This window comes from Nannobrachium achirus (genome assembly GCF_963921795.1).
Source record: "Nannobrachium achirus genome assembly, chromosome: 17".
In the NCBI taxonomy this organism is placed as follows: domain Eukaryota; kingdom Metazoa; phylum Chordata; class Actinopteri; order Myctophiformes; family Myctophidae; genus Nannobrachium; species Nannobrachium achirus.
In genome coordinates this window covers 24,491,417-24,509,846 of record NC_137824.1, presented here as the reverse complement: position 1 = coordinate 24,509,846, position 18,430 = coordinate 24,491,417, and the positions used below count along the sequence as shown (strand labels likewise).

At 42.9% G+C, this 18,430-nt stretch overlaps 1 protein-coding gene across 1 annotated transcript in view; it reads left to right on the top strand.

Annotated features, from left to right (window-relative positions):
• Positions 1–436: 436 nt before the first annotated feature.
• myot (myotilin) overlaps positions 437–18,430 on the top strand; it is a gene marked incomplete at both ends in the record, with an annotated part of 41,642 nt that continues 23,648 nt past the window's right edge. The window contains 7 exons of the mRNA XM_080746616.1: positions 437–444; positions 3,436–3,601; positions 3,807–3,869; positions 4,576–4,717; positions 5,468–5,491; positions 5,825–5,944; positions 6,136–6,499. Coding sequence (XP_080602742.1) covers positions 437–444; positions 3,436–3,601; positions 3,807–3,869; positions 4,576–4,717; positions 5,468–5,491; positions 5,825–5,944; positions 6,136–6,499 — 887 coding nt within the window. The remainder of the gene's footprint in view (positions 445–3,435; positions 3,602–3,806; positions 3,870–4,575; positions 4,718–5,467; positions 5,492–5,824; positions 5,945–6,135; positions 6,500–18,430) is intronic.

The following is an 18,430-nucleotide window of genomic DNA, read 5'->3' as shown; positions in this document are numbered from 1 at the left end:
TGGGTACAGCTTTCTTGTGGTGCACACATACTGTAGGCCTACAAGAACGGTATTATGCGGAGGCTACAGTACGATGCCTTGAGGATTCTACTTCCCTAGATGGCATAGTGCCAGTCACTTGTTTGTAACGTGGCACTATGGATTCATGTCTCGCCTGGATGGGTTCCGAAACAGTGTTATTGAGGATATATAGTACATTTTAATTGAATGAATTGAGTGCTTACCCCCTTTTTATGTTAACAAGAGGGCCCCTGATCCAGAAAAGGTTGAGAACCACTGTTTTACTGAATAGAAATGCAAAATCCAAGACGTTGATTGTACATCTGTCTGACAGTCTCCTCCTGTCTTGTCTTTTTTTCTTATTCTTTTTTAGAAACGCACAAGCTTTCGTTCCCCTGCTGGGCACGCCGGCACTGCCCCCTGGAATGCCTGAGACATGGCACAGTAAGTATCTCTCTCTCACTCACACGTATACCAGGATTGGACTGTCTTTTTTTGCCAAGTGTTTCACCCAGGTGGCCGTGGTGGTTTTGAAGTTAGGCTTATGTGTAGTTTTTGTGAGGTCAGGGTTAGGGTGTGAGGTTAAAGGGTTTAACCCATTTGGGCCTAGAATTATTGAATGCTTTAACCAGTGAAAAATAGCAGATCTACAAGCTCACGTGAGCTTGTAAATCTGCTATTTTTGAAAAAGTTGTGAAAATGTGTGCAAATCTTTGAATATATGTATTTTCAAAGCGAACGTTTGTAACTCAAATTTTGCTTCTGGGTGGTCCCTGGAACTAAATATCTTGAGATGGGGGTCCGTGGCCAAATACATATCATTTTGGGGGTCCTTCACATGAAAAGGTTTGAGAAGCACTGACATAGTAGTCTCTCAAGAACAGACTAACTGAGCTCCATTTAAGTGAAAAGGACCTTTTCTTTGATGATGGCTGGCAAGATTGCTGACATAGAAACATGGTTTTTCAAAGAATCTTAGAAGGATTCAAAAGACACTTATAGAATAGGGTCAGAATTCTAATTTTAACGATTTTTCAAAAATAGCAGATCTACAAGCTCGCAGCGCGGCACTCGGTGCCGTGCTGTGTGCTTGTATATCTGCTATTTTTCAATAGTTAAAGCATAAAATAATGATACACAATAATGTGTACCCGTCATCATATTATATCCACGCCCATCTGGACAATAACACCAAAGAAAGAGGAAGCGTAGGCCTATTCACCATATTCCTGGCCATTCTATGGAGGCTGCCATTTTCCTTTTACAGAGGGCGCTGGAGCATTTTTCTTTGTGTGCTGCTTCATAAACATCTTTTCACTTCCTCCCAAGTAAGGAAGTGACATGGAATTGTCGGTTGCCAGATTTTTCCAAAGAAATAAGCCCAACAGAAGCAACTACAGTAGGCGATACTACTTTACATTCACATTTGAAAATAGCAGATCAGCAAGCTCACAATGTGTCACATTGCGACACATTGTGAGCTTGTATATTTGCTATTTAAAAAATATTGAGGGAGAAAAAAAAGAAATTTGAATATTTTTGAAACATTTAACAACATAAATCTGTGTGGAGGTCCCTGGCACCACATATTTTCAGATGGGGGTCTGCGACTGTGGACAAATATGTAATCTGGGGTCCTTGATATGAAAAGATTTGGGAACCACTGGTTTAAAAAATATTAGAAAGTAAGCCCAATAAGCAACATCTTTTTTAGAGACACAAATTGCTTATTATAAGCAGACATGGCAACCCAGGTACATTCAGAGCCCAGAGCCTAGAACACCAACTACTGACACTTTAATGCAAGGACAACAGGAAACCAAATGATGTTTTTTAGGCCAGCTTTTTCAGCCTCCACCTCTTTCAGGATATGAACAGGAAGCCGGGGGCGGGGCCAGGAATAACGTGAATAGACTTTCCCAATATAGCCAGGTGCTCTGAGCCTCTGGCAAACCTCAAAGTACCAACACTCACAACTGGATATTGGACTTCCTGATAGAAATGCCACAAGTGGTGAGGATGGGAAATAAGATCTCAGCTAAGCTCACAGTTAGCACTGGAACACCTCAGGGCTGCTGCCTAAGTCCTAAAACTGTATTCCTTGTACACACATGACTGTGTTTCCACCCACAAGAGTAACATCATAATAAAGTATGCCGATGACACAACCTTCCTGGGCCTTATTTAGGGAGGAAACGAGTCTGAGATGACCTTGTCCTCAATGTGAACAAAACCAAGGAAGTAATCCTGGATTTTAGGAGGGGACCTTCCACAAAAAATCGGAGCTGGACTGAAAACACTGTTGCTCTAGTGAAAAAGGCTCAGCAGCGGCTGTACTTCATTATGAGGACTATCAGTCCTCAGCCCCTCACTCTGGCCTACAGAGAGGACTCGTGGAAACCATCCTAACCATCCGGTATCACGGTGTGGTTCAGAAACAATACCCAAGACGAGAGGAAATCGCTACAACGAGTTGTCAAAACTGCAGAGAGAATCATTGGCTCAGATCTCCCTGCCATGGACACAATTTACACACAGCGCTGTAGGAGGAGAGCACAGAGCATTATGGATATACACCATCCTGCTCACCCTCTGTTGGAGGGACTCGAGACACAATCTGAGACACCACAGAACAGAGAGCATCTCCACCCAGTCACAGTGTGATTAGTAGCAGAGGAACTCATTCTGTGCCACATGACGTCTTTGATGTTTTTTTTGCAAAGGCGTTCAGTGCCAATGACGTCTTTGACGTCTTTTGAGTTTTTTGTATAAAAAAAAAAAAAAAAAATCATTTTTTTTTTTTTTTTTTTAAAGATGTCAAAATGACCTGGGATCAGAGAGATGCTTTTCTCTGTTTGTGTGTTGGCTCCCTCGTTTAGCTGATTGAGAAAATGTGTGTTCATTCTAGTGGATGGACACTTTTTTTCATTCAAACAGCTCTATCTCTGGAACCATTTGTCTGATTGACAAAATTCTTTTTGCCACTGAATCACAACAACTGTGTCTGTTTCTGTGGGGAAAAAAATTATAAAAAAAACAACATTTTTTTTGATTGCGCAATAAAGAAAAACATACAAAACCGTGGCACAGCTACCTTGGAGCCATTTTGGCATTTGGCACAGAATGGGTGGACGGTAGTCAATATGACAGATTAATTGCACTATGCATTATTTATTTCACTGTTGTTAGTCTAGACTATGAAGTACTTTTTTATTATTGAGTATTGTAGGATATAATAGGATGTATGTTTTAGTTGTCTTGTCTTGTCTTGTCTTGTCTTGTCTTGTCTTGTCTTGTCTTGTCTTGTCTTGTCTTGGCTTGTCTTGTCTTGTCTGCATTTTGTCTGTCTTTTTAAATGCTGACCCTGGGTGCTGTGCTCCAAGAATTCTTATATGCACTTGTGCAAATGGCAATATATTGCATGTGTGCTTCCAGCCTCCAGAGCACACAGAAGAAGACCAGCACCATGTCCCTGACCATCTCCTCCTCCTCGTCCCGGGAGAGCTCCTCAGCCGCCACCTCCTCCTGCTCCTCGTCCTCCTCCTTCGTGGCGCAGAGACACTCCAGCCTGGTGCAGCCGCTGTGCATCAGCCCACAGAGGGTACACACACACACACACACGCACACACGCACACACACACACACACACACACACACACACACACACACACACACACACACACACACACACACACACACACACACACACATTTATCATCTTTATTTGCATGCTCTTTTTTTTCTTCTTCTTCTTTTTTGCCAGTATTCAGTTTGAACTGAATTGAATGTTCTGTCCTCCCATGCAGACCCACAGTCCACAGTACAACCAGCTATACTCAGGGACTGGAGTCGCACCTACCTTTGTCAAGGTACTTAACCCCATAACCCTTGTGTGCGTATGTTCTCTTTTTGTGTGCACCAAAGTGCTAAAATATCAATGGCTAGAGCAAACCATCTCACAGCTAAGGCTGCAGATCTTTGGTAGCGTATAGGGCACACCACATGCACAAGTTGGTTGTGAGGGGCCTTCAAATGTCCGGCTTATTCAAAAGGAGGGCCAAGCAGTTAGCAAATAGCAAGGTACTAATATGAGCTATTAGGAAGCCACTCAATTTGGCAATTTGTATGAGACGTTGTTTCCTTTATCCTTTAAATACGGCTCGCTTTCTCTATCTATTATCCGAAGCCTCGGATACGTGCTGCTAGCTGCCTCCTCCACCCCAGCCTTCACCTTTGATAAGTCTGGCAAAGGACAAATACTTGTGATTACGTCTGTTGATTTAAGTTATGTGTCAATGTATTGCTATTGTTCTACTATTGTATCACTATGGGGGTCTTGCTTAGCGTTCCCTGATTTTGCTTATAGCAAGCATGCATGTACAAAATTCAGGGAATATCTCCAAATGCGGAGCCCTTTAATGCCAAGATTAACTGTATTCCATTTGTTGCAATAAATAGTTAAATCTACTTTGACGTGCGTGTTCCTGGCTAAAATATCCTTTGTACAAGGTATTCATGTACTATGTGGACATTCATGCGTGTGCGTGCGCGTGTGCGTGCCTCTGGTGTGTGCAGTGTCTCCATGACGTGTCCACAGTGCACGGACAGCTGGTGGTCATGGAGTGTCGGCTGAGGGGCACGCCCCCCCTCCAAGTCATGTGGTACAGAGAGGACGAGCAGATAATTGACTCAGACGACTTCAGGATACTGCGCAAGAGTGAGTGTGTGTGTGTGTGTGTGTGTGTGTGTGTGTGTGTGTGTGTGTGTGTGTGTGTGTGTGTGTGCGTGTGTGTGTGTGTGTGTGTGTGTGTGTGCATGTGTGTGTGTGCGCGCGTGCGTGCGTGCGTGTGTGTGTGTGTGTGTGTGTGTGTGTGTGTGTGTGTGTGTTGTAAGTGTATTGTAAGTGTGTGAGTGTGTGGGAAACATGCATGTCTTCCCTCTGCTGATCGCTCTGTCTCACACCCATTCCTTAAGAACACTGCACTCAATGAGGACATTGTCACATTCACAGTTGAAGCCAGACTATTGAATGCATTCAGTGCAGAAACCCTGCAATCAGTGCAGAAACCGTGCATTCAGTCAGTGCAGAAACCTTGTATTCTCTGCATAAAACCTTCCGCCCAGTTCATAAACCATCCGTTCAATGCAGGACACTTCAGCAGTGTGAGCAGTGTCTGTATACAAGAAAGGGTGGTTTGTGTCTGGGTGTGTGCGTGCGTGCATGTGTGCGGGCGTGTGTGCGTGCGTGCGTGTCTGCGTGTGAGCGAAGGGTTCTGCGAAGTTAAATCTGACAGGGAAGGGTTCTCGTTCTATCCATTTGAGATATGCAGAGATTACTGTAATAGGGATAAGAGCATGTGATAAATGTCTCTACTGTTTTGCCGTATGTATTCTCAAGTCAGGACTGATTTCTGCCTGTCTGTCTCTCTGTCTGTCTGTCTTTCTCTCTGTACGTCTCTCTTCCCAGAAGCCAGCTCTGCGTCGGTACCAGGTGAGTAGGGAATCACTCACATGGACATAGTGAAGCAAAGTATGCTTGTTTATTTACAGGCATCCGAATACAATTCCTTTTCAGGACGTTACATCAATACCAATACTGCTGTGCTCATTAACACATATGTATGATATATGTATATATCCATTGTGTGATAGTGTAGAATAGATCACACAGGGTCTCCGCTAGGACGCAATGGAGACTCTTTCTCCTACCGGAAACTCCAACCAAACTATTGGCTCAGGAACGTGACAAAAACAAAACGTTAAGCACAACATCATGGCTGTTGATGACATACTGTCCATATGTTGACCTCTGACGTTTCCTCAGAGGAGCTGTGCACCCTGGTCATCACAGAGGCCTTCCCAGAGGACTCAGGCCTTTTCAAGTGTATGGTCCTCAACTCCTTTGGCTCGGTGTCCTGTTCAGCCATGCTGGAGGTCTACAATGGTACCATGTCTGTCTGTCTGTCTGTCTGTCTGTCTATCTGTCTGTCTGTCTGTCTGTCTGTCTGTCTGTCTGTCTGTCTGTCTGTCACTTACACCCTTTGGTGTCTCGACTAGTTCAAATGAATGCCATGACCAAGACGTGTGTGTTTCATTCAGTCACACGCGTTGTCAATTCTCCACGCACACACACAGATCTGGAGGAGCAGCTGGAGAGTGAAGCGAGCCATCAGCAGATTCAGGAGGAAGGCGCTACTCTGCGACAGGAAGCCATATCGTTTGGACAGGAACAGGAAGCCATATCGTTTGGACAGGAACAGGAAGCCGTATCGTTTGGACAGGAACAGGAAGCCGTGTCGTTTGGACAGGAACAGGAAGCTGTATCGTTTGGACAGGAACAGGAAGCGGTGTTCCACCAGGATATCGTCTCGTCCATGACGTCCTCCTCCAGGAAGGCAGAGGAGATCTCCTCGTCGCTGCTGCGCGACACCATGAACCTTCCCCCTCCTGAGTGGCCAGACAGCCCCATGGAGAACAGTTCCACGCACAACATAGACGAGTGAGTACATAATACTGTGTAAGACTTTTACGTTGATATGTTACGCACACATCAGACATCCCATGTTGGCGATCAGCATTTCCGGGAGGTCCCCTGTGCATGTGCGCGTGCACCCGCTCTTGCACCCGCTCTTGCTTCTCGGATTTTACAAATTTTTCTACGGTTAAAATGGTTAAAAACTGTTAAAAACGGTTCTGCACGGCGGCGGAACCATTTTAGGCTTAATATAATCGGGTTCATTTATAGAATGATGTCTTTCTTACCTATTTGGGAGAAAGTTATGTCACAGTGAGACACAGGCTGCCGTGCGTCTCACAGCCTGACGCAGCTTGTCCAGTTGTATGTCCAGCGAAAAAGAACCAACAGTTGTAAAGTACTGTTATTTCATTCATATTAAGCAAGACCTGTCAAAAACCTGTCTGTTTACAATACGAGCTGATTATATTCTCGCGCTTGAGTCTCGACTCTCGAGAAGAGAACCCCGTCTGCATCTGGGACCAGTGGTTGGTCACTTTTAGACGCCCACATCTCCCACAGCAAATTACAATCATTCATTTGCCAGATTGACAGTTCGACGACGTGTGTTTCTTATAATGAACACAATAATGTAGAACAGTGATGTTTAGGGAGGATATTATCATTGTAAACATGTTCTTGCTGTTCTACATACAACCAATTGAAGATATTGTAGATTGAGGCTTTAACCTTTGCTATATCAGAGACCATTAGAGTTTTATCGAAGACCTATTGAACATCAGTTTACAATTTATTCCATTGCTTGTGTGGCCCATTGTAATAGCCTACTTTTTAATCTCATCAAAATAATTTGTGGCATCTGATCTGAGAACTTTAATACACAAACACACACACACACACACACACGTCACACGTGCACGCACGCACGCACGCACGCACGCACGCACGCACGCACGCACGCACGCACGCACGCACACACACACACACACACACACACACACACACACACACATACGTGACACACACGTGACACACACACACACACACACACACACACACACACACACACACACACACACACACACACACACACACACACAGATTACATTATGTTTAGCACACACACAGATTACATTATGTTTAGCTGACATCTGATAATTCAGTAGTTTCGGGTTAAATCCACAAGAGGGCGCTGTTGTATTACACACCGCATGATGCACAGTTGGACACAAGTTACTAGGAGAACTTTTAGTCCTTTTATTCATATCTATGCTTTTATTAACCATAACACGCCTGGTGGCGTGCTACCGCCCCCCCGCGCTATGGGACTATAGAAGGTCAGTAGCTATAGGCAACTATAAATTGGGAGTGTGTGCTCTGTGTGTGTGTGTTGGGGGGGGGGGGGGGGGGGGGCTATCAGCTGGTGCAAGCGTGGGACGTCTCAGCCAGAGGCGTCAATTGGGTATGGCAAGCTATATGGCAGCTGCCATAGCTTGGCTACAGGGGGAAATAATAAAATGTACTTTTCATCGTGCCTGTTGCTATGGTATGGCAACATGACTGGTGTAAGACATAAGTCATGTTGCCATACCTTAGCCTTTTCTGAACTGACGCCGCTGCTCTCAGCTCAGACTCCACTCTCTGAAGACTGTGCGCGCTCCTGGTCACCTGTCACAGACAGACAGTGACACTTGTGTGTGACTCTGTGTGACACTTCTCCTAGAGAGTCATTAGAACAGACATAGGAGAGCTCTCTCCAGTCAGCCTCTGAGTGAATGTTAAACTCATGGTAAAGCCTGTGGATATGATATGTGTCGCTGCTGTATAGGAGCCATTTATTAGGGTAAGATTTGACCTTTATTTTTTACTGACAATAATGTTGAATGTTGATGTCAGCCTAATTAAGCCTATTAAATCTGTCTGTCTGTCTGTCTATCTATCTAGGCCTATCTAGTGTGTGTGTGTGTGTGTGTGTGTGTGTGTGTGTGTGTGTGTGTGTGTGTGTGTGTGTGTGTGTGTGTGTGTGTGTGTGTGTGTGTGTGTGTGTGTGTGGGCTATATATATTAAGGGTGGAACGGTTTACAAAATGCACGGTTCAGTTCGATATTTTGGTGTCACGGTTCAATATTTTTCGAAACAAAAAATAAACAGAAATGTCCTTGATTTATAAATGTATTTTTATAACTACCTATTTTTTTGTTTTAACTTTGAACAATACGGTACCCAACCTCTAGGGTAGTGGTTCTCTAAGTGGGCTCTGCGGACCCCTAGGGGTCCTTGAGGGGGTCCAGGGGAATGTGGATGTGGAGTGGTATTGTATTGTTCGCTACATGGTCAATCGATTCGGTACACCCTCGTATTGAACAGTTCAATACGAATACATGTATTGTTACACCCTTAATATATATATATATATATATATAGGCCTATATATATATATATATATAAATTATTGTTGTTGTTGTTGTTGTTGTTTGTTTTATTTTGACTATGTCTTAGTCTGTTACGAGGCTTGCGGAGAAAGCTTGGATATTGTGCAGCCGCCCAAAGTGACTTTAGTCTATTTCTGTGCTTGTTGTGTCATCTGTTCTGCTGCTCATTCACACATGCTGCCTGTTGCTGTGGAATGATGTTGATAAGGAGCCTGCTGGCATGCTTTATTCATCTACTCCTGTAGAGTACTTTCACTCAGTGGTGGAAACAAATATTCACCCCTTTGTACTTAGCCTTGAAGTAAAAGTATCAATACTGCAACATAGAAATACCCTGTTAGGGGACGGTCACACCGAAGTTTAATTCTACCTACTGGATTCTGTCAATGCTTTTCAATGGGAACGGAGCGTGTTTTTGCAGAAATCTGCAAATGTCAAGAAACCACTCCATTCCCATTGAGAAGCATGGGCAGAATCCGCCCTAATAGGTAAACATGTAACTCTGTGTGACCGTACCCTTGCAAGTAAGATTCCAGAATTCAAAATGCACCTGAGTAAAAGTAGACAACAAATACATTGACATCAAAATGTAAGTAACAAAAGTTGAAAGTTGAATACTCATTATGCAGAATGTCCCATTTCAGGTTGCCTATAGCCCAGGGTTCCCCAATTAGTTTTCCCCAAGGGCCAAATTATGTCTAGGGTACCAAGCCGAGGGCCACGACTGCAGGGGGCGACGGTGGCGTTCCCGCTACTCCAGTGACAGTTCAGATATCGTCGTTGTCGGGTGAAAATCTTGTATGTCCAAAACCGTTCGTTTTGCATTTATCATTTTAAAAACGATTTAAACTAGTGAAAACAGCAGATCTACAAGCACACAACGCCTCGCGGTGCGAGGCGTTGTGTGCTTGTAGATCTGCTGTTTTCACTACTTTTGTGCGACGGCCTCGTATGATGAAACAGGGCTTTACTTTGTGAAAGAACGTACACATTTTGACATACAAGGTTTCCACCCAACAATGACGATATACTAGTGTTGTTGCTGCTCTTATACCACCATTATTACTGGGGTTGGTGGGGGCCAGACAGTAGCCCCCCGCGGGCCACAAATGGCCCGCGGGCCGCCTATTGGGGAACCCTGCTATAGCCTAACAATCTTTTGAAAATAGAAGATCATCTGCAAGCATTTTCAAATGGCTGAAATGTGTACATAGGGCTGAAGTAATAATAATCAAAATCTACAAAGTAACTAGTACCTGAACATATTTTCAAATAAAGGTACAATTTCGATCCGAGATGTTGTGAAGTGAACAAATGTCTTCTAAATCTGTTTAAAACCGTTTTCTGAAAGCATTATGTCGCTATATCAGTGGCTCTCAAACCTTTTCATGCCAAGGATCCCCAAATTGTATTTGGCCGCGGACCCCCATATGGCGTGCCAGCCTCTCTCTCTCTCTCTTTCTCTCTCTCTCTCTCTCTCTCTCTCTCTCTCTCTCTCTTTCTTTATATATCTATATATCTATCAAATGACACAGATGCTTTCCAGGTATTACTGGGTGAGGTAAAAGTAGAAATAACACAATGTAGGAATGGCTCATACAGACAGTAAATGTACTGTATTCAAAATTGTACTTGAGTAAGTATAAGAGTATGAAAGTAGCAGCATCAACAATATAGAGCTACTTAAGTACCCAAAGTCCTCATGATGAAGAACATTTAAACATTTTGGAAACGTATGTTTTGTAATAATAATCTACTGTGAATCCTCAAAGTAACTTGAGGCTATGAGATTACTGTACAGTAATCAGTAATCTGAGTCTGACATAGTGGTGTGTGACGTGTGTGCGAGCGCGCGCGTGCGTGTGTGCGTGTGTGCTTGTGTGCTTGTGTGAGTGTGTGCTTGAGTACACACGTGCGTGTGTGTGATACTGTATGTGACATCACGTCTGTAATGTGAGGTGTTTATAGTGTAGTGGTTCTGTGTCCTTCAGAAGACCCTCTCTCTATCTCTCTCTCACACACGCACGCACTCACGCACGCACGCACGCACGCACGCACGCACTCACTCACTCACTCACTCACACACACACACACACACACACACACACACACACACACACACACACACACACACACACACACACACACAGACCCTGGAAGATAGTGTCTGTGTTTTAAGGTCACGTTGGTGGGTATGACCAGCAGTTCTCACACATTTCTATGTCAGGGACTTTTGACTATTTAGTCAATTTGGTATTAAAACGCTATCTTTAGAAATGTGCAGAGAGCCTACCCTGTATGCATTTATACTCTATGTTGGGAAAACAGCATTTCACATTATTAAGGTATATCATCTGGGGACCCCCCAAAAAAATATTGCCCCCAGTTTGAGAACCACTGGGCAGTATACATCGGTTTGTGAAATTTGTTGGGCAAATTTTGAGCAAAATGTAACTGTCATCCAGAGGCAGAACATTTAACAACTTAAAAAATAAATACTTAGCAGCCACCTCTGACTTCATTTGTAAACTTAGTAAACTGTACCTGACTTGGCTCTGTACTCGGTTTTCTTTTTAACCAGTGGTTTGTGGACCACTAGTGGTCCTTGAGGGGGTTCCAGGTGGTCCAGCTGGAGCTAAATGATGGAGAGTTGGTAAACAAATTGACCCTTATATATCTTTAACTCTTGAGAGTGTAAGATGAAACCAAATTGTTTTCATTTTATGCTCTCAAGAGTTAAATTATTGTTAAACGTCTGCATTACAAGAAGTCTACACAAGTACAGAATGTAGAAGAATTGTTATATTTATCAAAGTTTGCCTGTTATCTCTCCTATGGCACCAACAACACCAATACAGCATGGAATCTCTAGGGCTAAATCTCATCAAATGGTGGTCCGTGGCTCAAATGCTGAATAAATAATGGACCTTGTGAAAACACCACCAAATCTCTTCGCCAAAAAATTGCCATCACTCACGTTGCTGTGACGTGCTGTGAGCTTGTTGATGGGCTATTTTTGGCTATAGGAGCGTTGCATCGGCGTGGACTGGCCATATTCTGGCTCCCAGCCAGAATATGGATGCTGGGGTTCAGGGAGTTCCAACGACTGGCTTTACACTTTTAAGGCTCCACATGTTCCGTCTGAACTGGGAAGATCTGCTTTCTGTTTTGATGCTCACCAATCGTGGGTTTTGATCAGCGCCTGCCTGGCTGCCACACTGCCTCACCGGGAGCTTGTTGATGGCTTATTGCTTCTTTCATTATAAAACATAATCATTCCTGAAGGGGTGTTGCTATTTCATAAAAAAGAAACATCTTGGTTTATTTAACCATCTCTTTTAGGAGAGGGAGCTGGCCAAGATAGAAAGAAGCACAATAACTAATATTAGCATACATATAATACTAGTAAGACGCCTCAGGGTGACATGCGATCGCGCCAATTCTTGGCCATCTGGCCAGTGATGTATATCGGACCAATTACCATTCCTCTGAACGTGTGTTGGCGCATGCGCATTGCAATGACAAGACCAAGGGTGATAACGGAGCTACCAGCTCCTGGGAGCTGGTAGTCAGACTACTGAGCCTTGGCTAAGGCATGACAACGGTGATAACAGACCCATCCCAAGGGATGACAACAGGGATATCGGCTGATCCCTTGTAAATAATCGGTAATAATGTACAATATCATTGTCATACCATGCAGATAGAGAGAGAGAGAGACCTTACAGAAATGATGTTTGTCTGTCTGGATGTCTGGATGTCTGTCCGTCCGTGTGCATGTGTGTGTATATCCATGTATGTGAGCAGTTTCTGTATTTGGGCTGCCAGAATTTCATCATTTTATGTAATATTCATGCCATGCTTTATAAAACTTTTCTTGAACAACAAGGGGAACACTAGAGACCCTACTCAGAGCCAGAGGCAAACATGGCAAAAAAAGGGGGGGGGGGGGGGGATATATATATATATATATATATATATATTTGGTGCAGACTAGAGGGAAAACAGGAAGGCAAAATTGAAATGGATTTAAATTTGTATTTTCACGCATCACCGTCTACTAGCCTGTTTCGAAATTTTTGGAATTACACCATTGTACAACCAAGTATAAAATAGGGCTTGAGCGCTTAATTGGTTTAGACAATATGATGGAAAGAAAATCCCACCCAGTGTGAAGTGAGCGGTGCCTTTCATGAGTTAATTTCACCAAGCTTGGCCAATGCCCTGCTAGGATTCAGACGAATCCGCTGGTGAAAAAAACCCTTGTCGGATTTGGGTCTGGCCCCGCTAAATTGTGAATCCATTTCCTCTCCCCGAAGCATTGGGTGACCAATCAGGGCCCAGTATTGGGTTAGTCTAACCAATTGTGTCAAGAGCCATTTTTCTAACCCACCCCTTTGAAAAAAACCTTCCATATAGATATAGAAGTACCAGACTCATAGCCAGCCAGTGATGTAGTATGGCTACGCAAGGCTATTGTGGGACGGACATAATTACCCACATAATTAACCTTTCCATTGAACAGGGTCATGTCCCCCAGGACTTCAAACTAGCAAAAGTAACCCCCCTGCATAAAAAAGGTAGCAAACTAGACCCTGGAAACTACCGCCCCGTTTCCATTCTTAGCTCCATATCCAAAGTCATGGAGAAAATAGTCTACGAACAGATTGCAAAATATCTTGATGAGAATAATCTGATTTACGAGTTCCAATCTGGATTCAGAAAATCTCATTCCACTGACACATGCCTTCTCTATTTGACTGACCAAATCAAACACGAAGCGGATGACGGCAAATATAGCGGCATGGTCATGATGGACCTCCAGAAGGCATTTGACACCGTAAATCATTCTATTCTGATTGAGAAACTAAAAGCCATCGGTCTTGACAGCGCAGCAGTGAGTTGGATGCAATCTTACCTGGTGGGGAGGGAACAGGTGGTGGAGATTAACGGTACCCTGTCCCCCCCCCCTCCCAGTAAGCTGTGGTGTTCCTCAAGGTAGCATACTGGGGCCTCTGTTGTTCCTAATATACGTGAACGACATGGCATCTGCTTGCGACTGCAATCTGTTCCTGTTCGCGGATGACTCGGCTCTCCTAGTCTCGGGCAAGGACCACTTGCAGGTTGAAAAGACACTTAACTCTGAACTAAGTAAGATCTGCACATGGCTTAACGATAATAAATTATCAATTCACTTGGGAAAAACTGAGTCCATCCTCTTTGGAACAAATCATAACCTCAATAAAGTCGATAACTTCACAATCAAAGTGGGTGACAAGGTCATAACACGAAAAAACGAAATCTCTTACTTAGGATGTATCCTTGAAGCTAATCTTTCCAGCGAAAAGATGACTTCTAAAGTAATAAATAAAATCAACCAACGAACTCGCTTCCTACAGAGGATCGCCCCAATGGTCAATTTCAACACACTGAAGACCATAGCTGGTGCAATAATCCAGCCCCTATTTGACTACGGAGTTCACGTATGGTATCGTGACGCCCCACAAGCCCTTAAAACTAAACTCCAAACAGCCCAAAATAAACTAATAAGGGTCCTGCTTACCCTTCCCTATCAGACTCACCTCACCGCTACTCACCAGTTAAGAGTGGGGTGGCTCAGAGTAGATGACAGAGTACAGCAACTTGCAATGGGCCTGGTGTACAAGATACACTACACCACTATGATACCCAAGTACCTGTCAAAATACTTTATAAACATTAAGGATGTCCATAACTACAACACCAGAGGCAGCGCCACAGATCACTTCCAACCCAGAGTCAAAACCAACAAAGGGTCAAACTCGTTTTTCTGCTATACCACCAAAATGTGGAAAGCCTTACCGAAGGCCATAAAGGAGTGTGGATCACTAGCATCCTTTAAAATTGCCCTAAAAAACCACTTACAGGCAGCAGCCGTTCGCAACTGGTAAAAAATGAACCTAGCCCAACCCTACCCTCCCCTGCCCCTTCTTTGTATATACTGTTTGTTTAGACTTACTGTTTTCTTTTTTGTTTTTCTTTACATATCTACTGCATAGTACTGTGTTCTATTTGTCTGTCATTCAATGTTATATGAGATACTTAAATGGTTTCCAGTGGAAATAAGCTTAGTCTTTTCATGGATCTCCTTTTAGTAGACCTTGTACCAGTGAACTGTACCGTCATGAAACTGTACCTTTTCCTATGCAAACTTCTAATAAAGTCTTCAATCAATCAAACATGAGGACGCACGCACAGATATTCAGACAAAGCCAGTTGTAAGACGAGTTAGCACCGCAAAAAAATTATAATAATAATAATAGTAAAATGTATTATTTCTAGGGCTGGGATGCGATTAAAAGTTTTAATCGAATGAATTACAGGCTCTGTGATTAATTAATCGCAATTAATCGCATGTTAATCGCACAACGATATTTAACCTGAAAAGCCTTTTTTTTTCAAGTAAAACACATTTTGTTGTACGAGTGAATCAACAAGTGAGTTTTTTAAATCTAAATTTCGCATCCACTGGTCCAAGCAAAGCGCTCTGATCGCCTACTTCTCCCTTTGCATTTGTTGTCTCTTCTTGGTTGGTGCATCGCTATGATCGGTATGCCCGAAACTGAAGGTTCTGTGGTGCAAAAACTAAGTGCGATTAAAATGCGTTAATTATTTTAATCGCGTTAATTTTCTCTAATTAATTAATCGCAATTAATCAGTTAAATTCCCAGCCTTAATTATTTCACATTGATGTACAAGTAGGCATACTGTATATAACGTCTCTGTTGGATGATGTCCTTTTCGGGTTTCAAATATAAAAATAACACAAGTAGCAGATCTACTGCGAGCTTGTAGATCTGCTACTGTTGTGTGACACTGTGTTATGATCAAGTAGGGCATTCATTTACGAAAAAACTGTTAGAATATAAGAGGTTTCTGCCCAACAACAAAAAATACATTCATTGTAAAATGTATAGATAGAATAGGCCTAACCCAGAAGCTCTGTGGCCCCCTCTGTTGCCGTGGTATCAAAGTGTAAAGGACAGTCTCCTACCAACACCTACCCACAATGCCATGCTGGGGTTGGGGTTGGGGGGGGGGGGGGGGTACACCAGTAAATACTGCACCTGCTGTTCCAGGACCAATATAGCTGTTCCCACTTTAACTCTCACACACACACACACACACACACACACACACACACACACACACACACACACACACACACACACACACACATGAACACACGAGTGCCAGGCCTAGTTATCAAACCCACTCAGTTAGACATTAGAAATGTAGCTTTGCACTGATGCACACACTGGCGTACAAATAGTCTTATTTTTTTTGTTTTGGACCATTGAAAAAGGCCTTAAAAGTCCTTAAATTGTCCATTTTAGATATACTTATGTTGTATTTTGGTTTGTTTACTGTTGAGTGAGAAAACAATGTTGCACATTAAGCTAATCATCTGGGGAGTCCCAGAAATCATTTGAGGAGGACCCCCTGAAGGTGCCGACCTCAAAATCTCAAATGTATACAAATCTTTTGAAAATAGCAGATCTACTACAAGCTCACAATGCGTCGCATCGCCACGCATTGTGAGCTTGTACTGTAGATCTGCCATTTTCAAATGGCCGAAATGTATATAGGGCTGAAGTGAGCTTGTAGATCGGCTATTTTCAAATGGCTGAAATGAATATATGTTCTGAATAGGGGTGTAACGATATAGTAACTGCATAAAATATCGCTTTTAACTTAAAAAATCAAAGTATATCGAAATGAAAACAGCTCAAATCGAATCGTATCGTTTGAATTTGTATCGTATCGAATTGGCAGTGTAAAGAATCGATTGTATCGATACTACCTACTTGTGCATTGTATTTAGCATTTTTAAGAAGAAAAAATTAAAAGAAGGGGTTTAATTACTTTTCCTTTCCTTAAAGCTACACTGGTCTATCGATAAATGTGTGTAATCTCTGGGTTCATCTCAAGGTGCAGATTTGTCAATATACAATGTCCATGTAATTGGCAGATAATCACTGTGTTACTTAGTATATCCATAATAATACATGTTTCCCTTAAAAACCTGCACTATCCACACCTTTCACACAGATTTAATTTCTTTACTAAATAGTTACTATATCGATTTTAAATCATTGAATCGAATCCTATCGCATCGCCATGGATGAACCAATATCTTCCATGTATCGTATCGTCAACCATGTTTCGTGATATGTATCGAATTGCTATTAAAATGTATCGTTACACCCCTAGTTCTGAAGTGGTTAATGTATGTTGTTTTAATAATAATCAAAATCTACAAAGTAACTAGAAACTATTCATTCAATTTCAATCTTAAAAGTACAACATTTCTATCCGAGATTCAGTGGAGTAGAAGTAAAAGCATTGGAAATTGGAAATAACTAGAGTAAAGTGCAAGCACCTAAAAATTGCACCTCATACAGTACTTAAGTAAATACACTTGGTTACTTTACACCACTGCTGAAGCGGACAGGATAAGCTCAATACCTCCAATAAGCGCGGGGGATTGCCTCTTGGTCCAGCGATAGAAATGCGATCTCTCATACGGGAGACCCGGGTTCAAATTCCAGGTAGAAGGACATAAAAGTAATGGACGGCAGCTACTGTACTGTATCTCGGCCAAACACAGACATATCTGTATCTGTCTGCAGTCGACTGTCTGGCTCAGCAAGGTTTTGATAAATAGTGTCGTAAAAAGAGAGGTACTGTAGTAGGCCTACCTACTGTAAACCAGCTGTGTGCAGTGATGGAAGAAGTACTCACATGTTTTTTACTTTAGTAAAAGTATTACTATTTTTTTACTTAGGTAAAAGTATCAATATCCTATTTTAGAAATCATCTGTTAGGGTAGTCAGTCACATCAAACTATATGTCACTGCTATATGTCACTGCTTCATCACACAAGGCCGTCGCACAAAAGTAGTGAAAACAGCCGATCTACAAGCACACAACGCCTCGCACCCGCGAGGCGTTGTGTGCTTGTAGATCGGCTGTTTTCACTAGTTTAAATCATCTTAAAAATTATAAATACAAAACAAACGGTTTTGGACATACAAGGTTTTCACCCGACAACGAAGATATGATTGTGGATTCCCGATTCTGCCAATGCATTTCAATGGGAATGGAGCGGTTTCCTTACAGTAGCGGATTTCCGAGTACTAGTTCTGTATATTTACTTGAGTCAAAGTGAAAAGTATTGGCATCAAAATATACTTCAAGTATCCACAACTTTCCAAAGTCCCATCGTGCATTGCGCAGAAGGTGCAGGCAGCTTCCGGCGCCGCAGCCGAGTGTGATCTACAAGCTCACAACGGCTGCGGCTGCGACGCGATGTGAGCTTGTATGTCTGCTGTTAACCGGAAGTGTCCCGCAAATAATGGTACAGTAAATTGTGGCGGAAACAGGTGGATAGGCTACCAAAAGTAAAAGTACTCACAATGGACGCTGTGGGCGCTGCGTTTCCTCCTCCGCGTCATCAGCGCCCATACCCTATAGGTGGGGT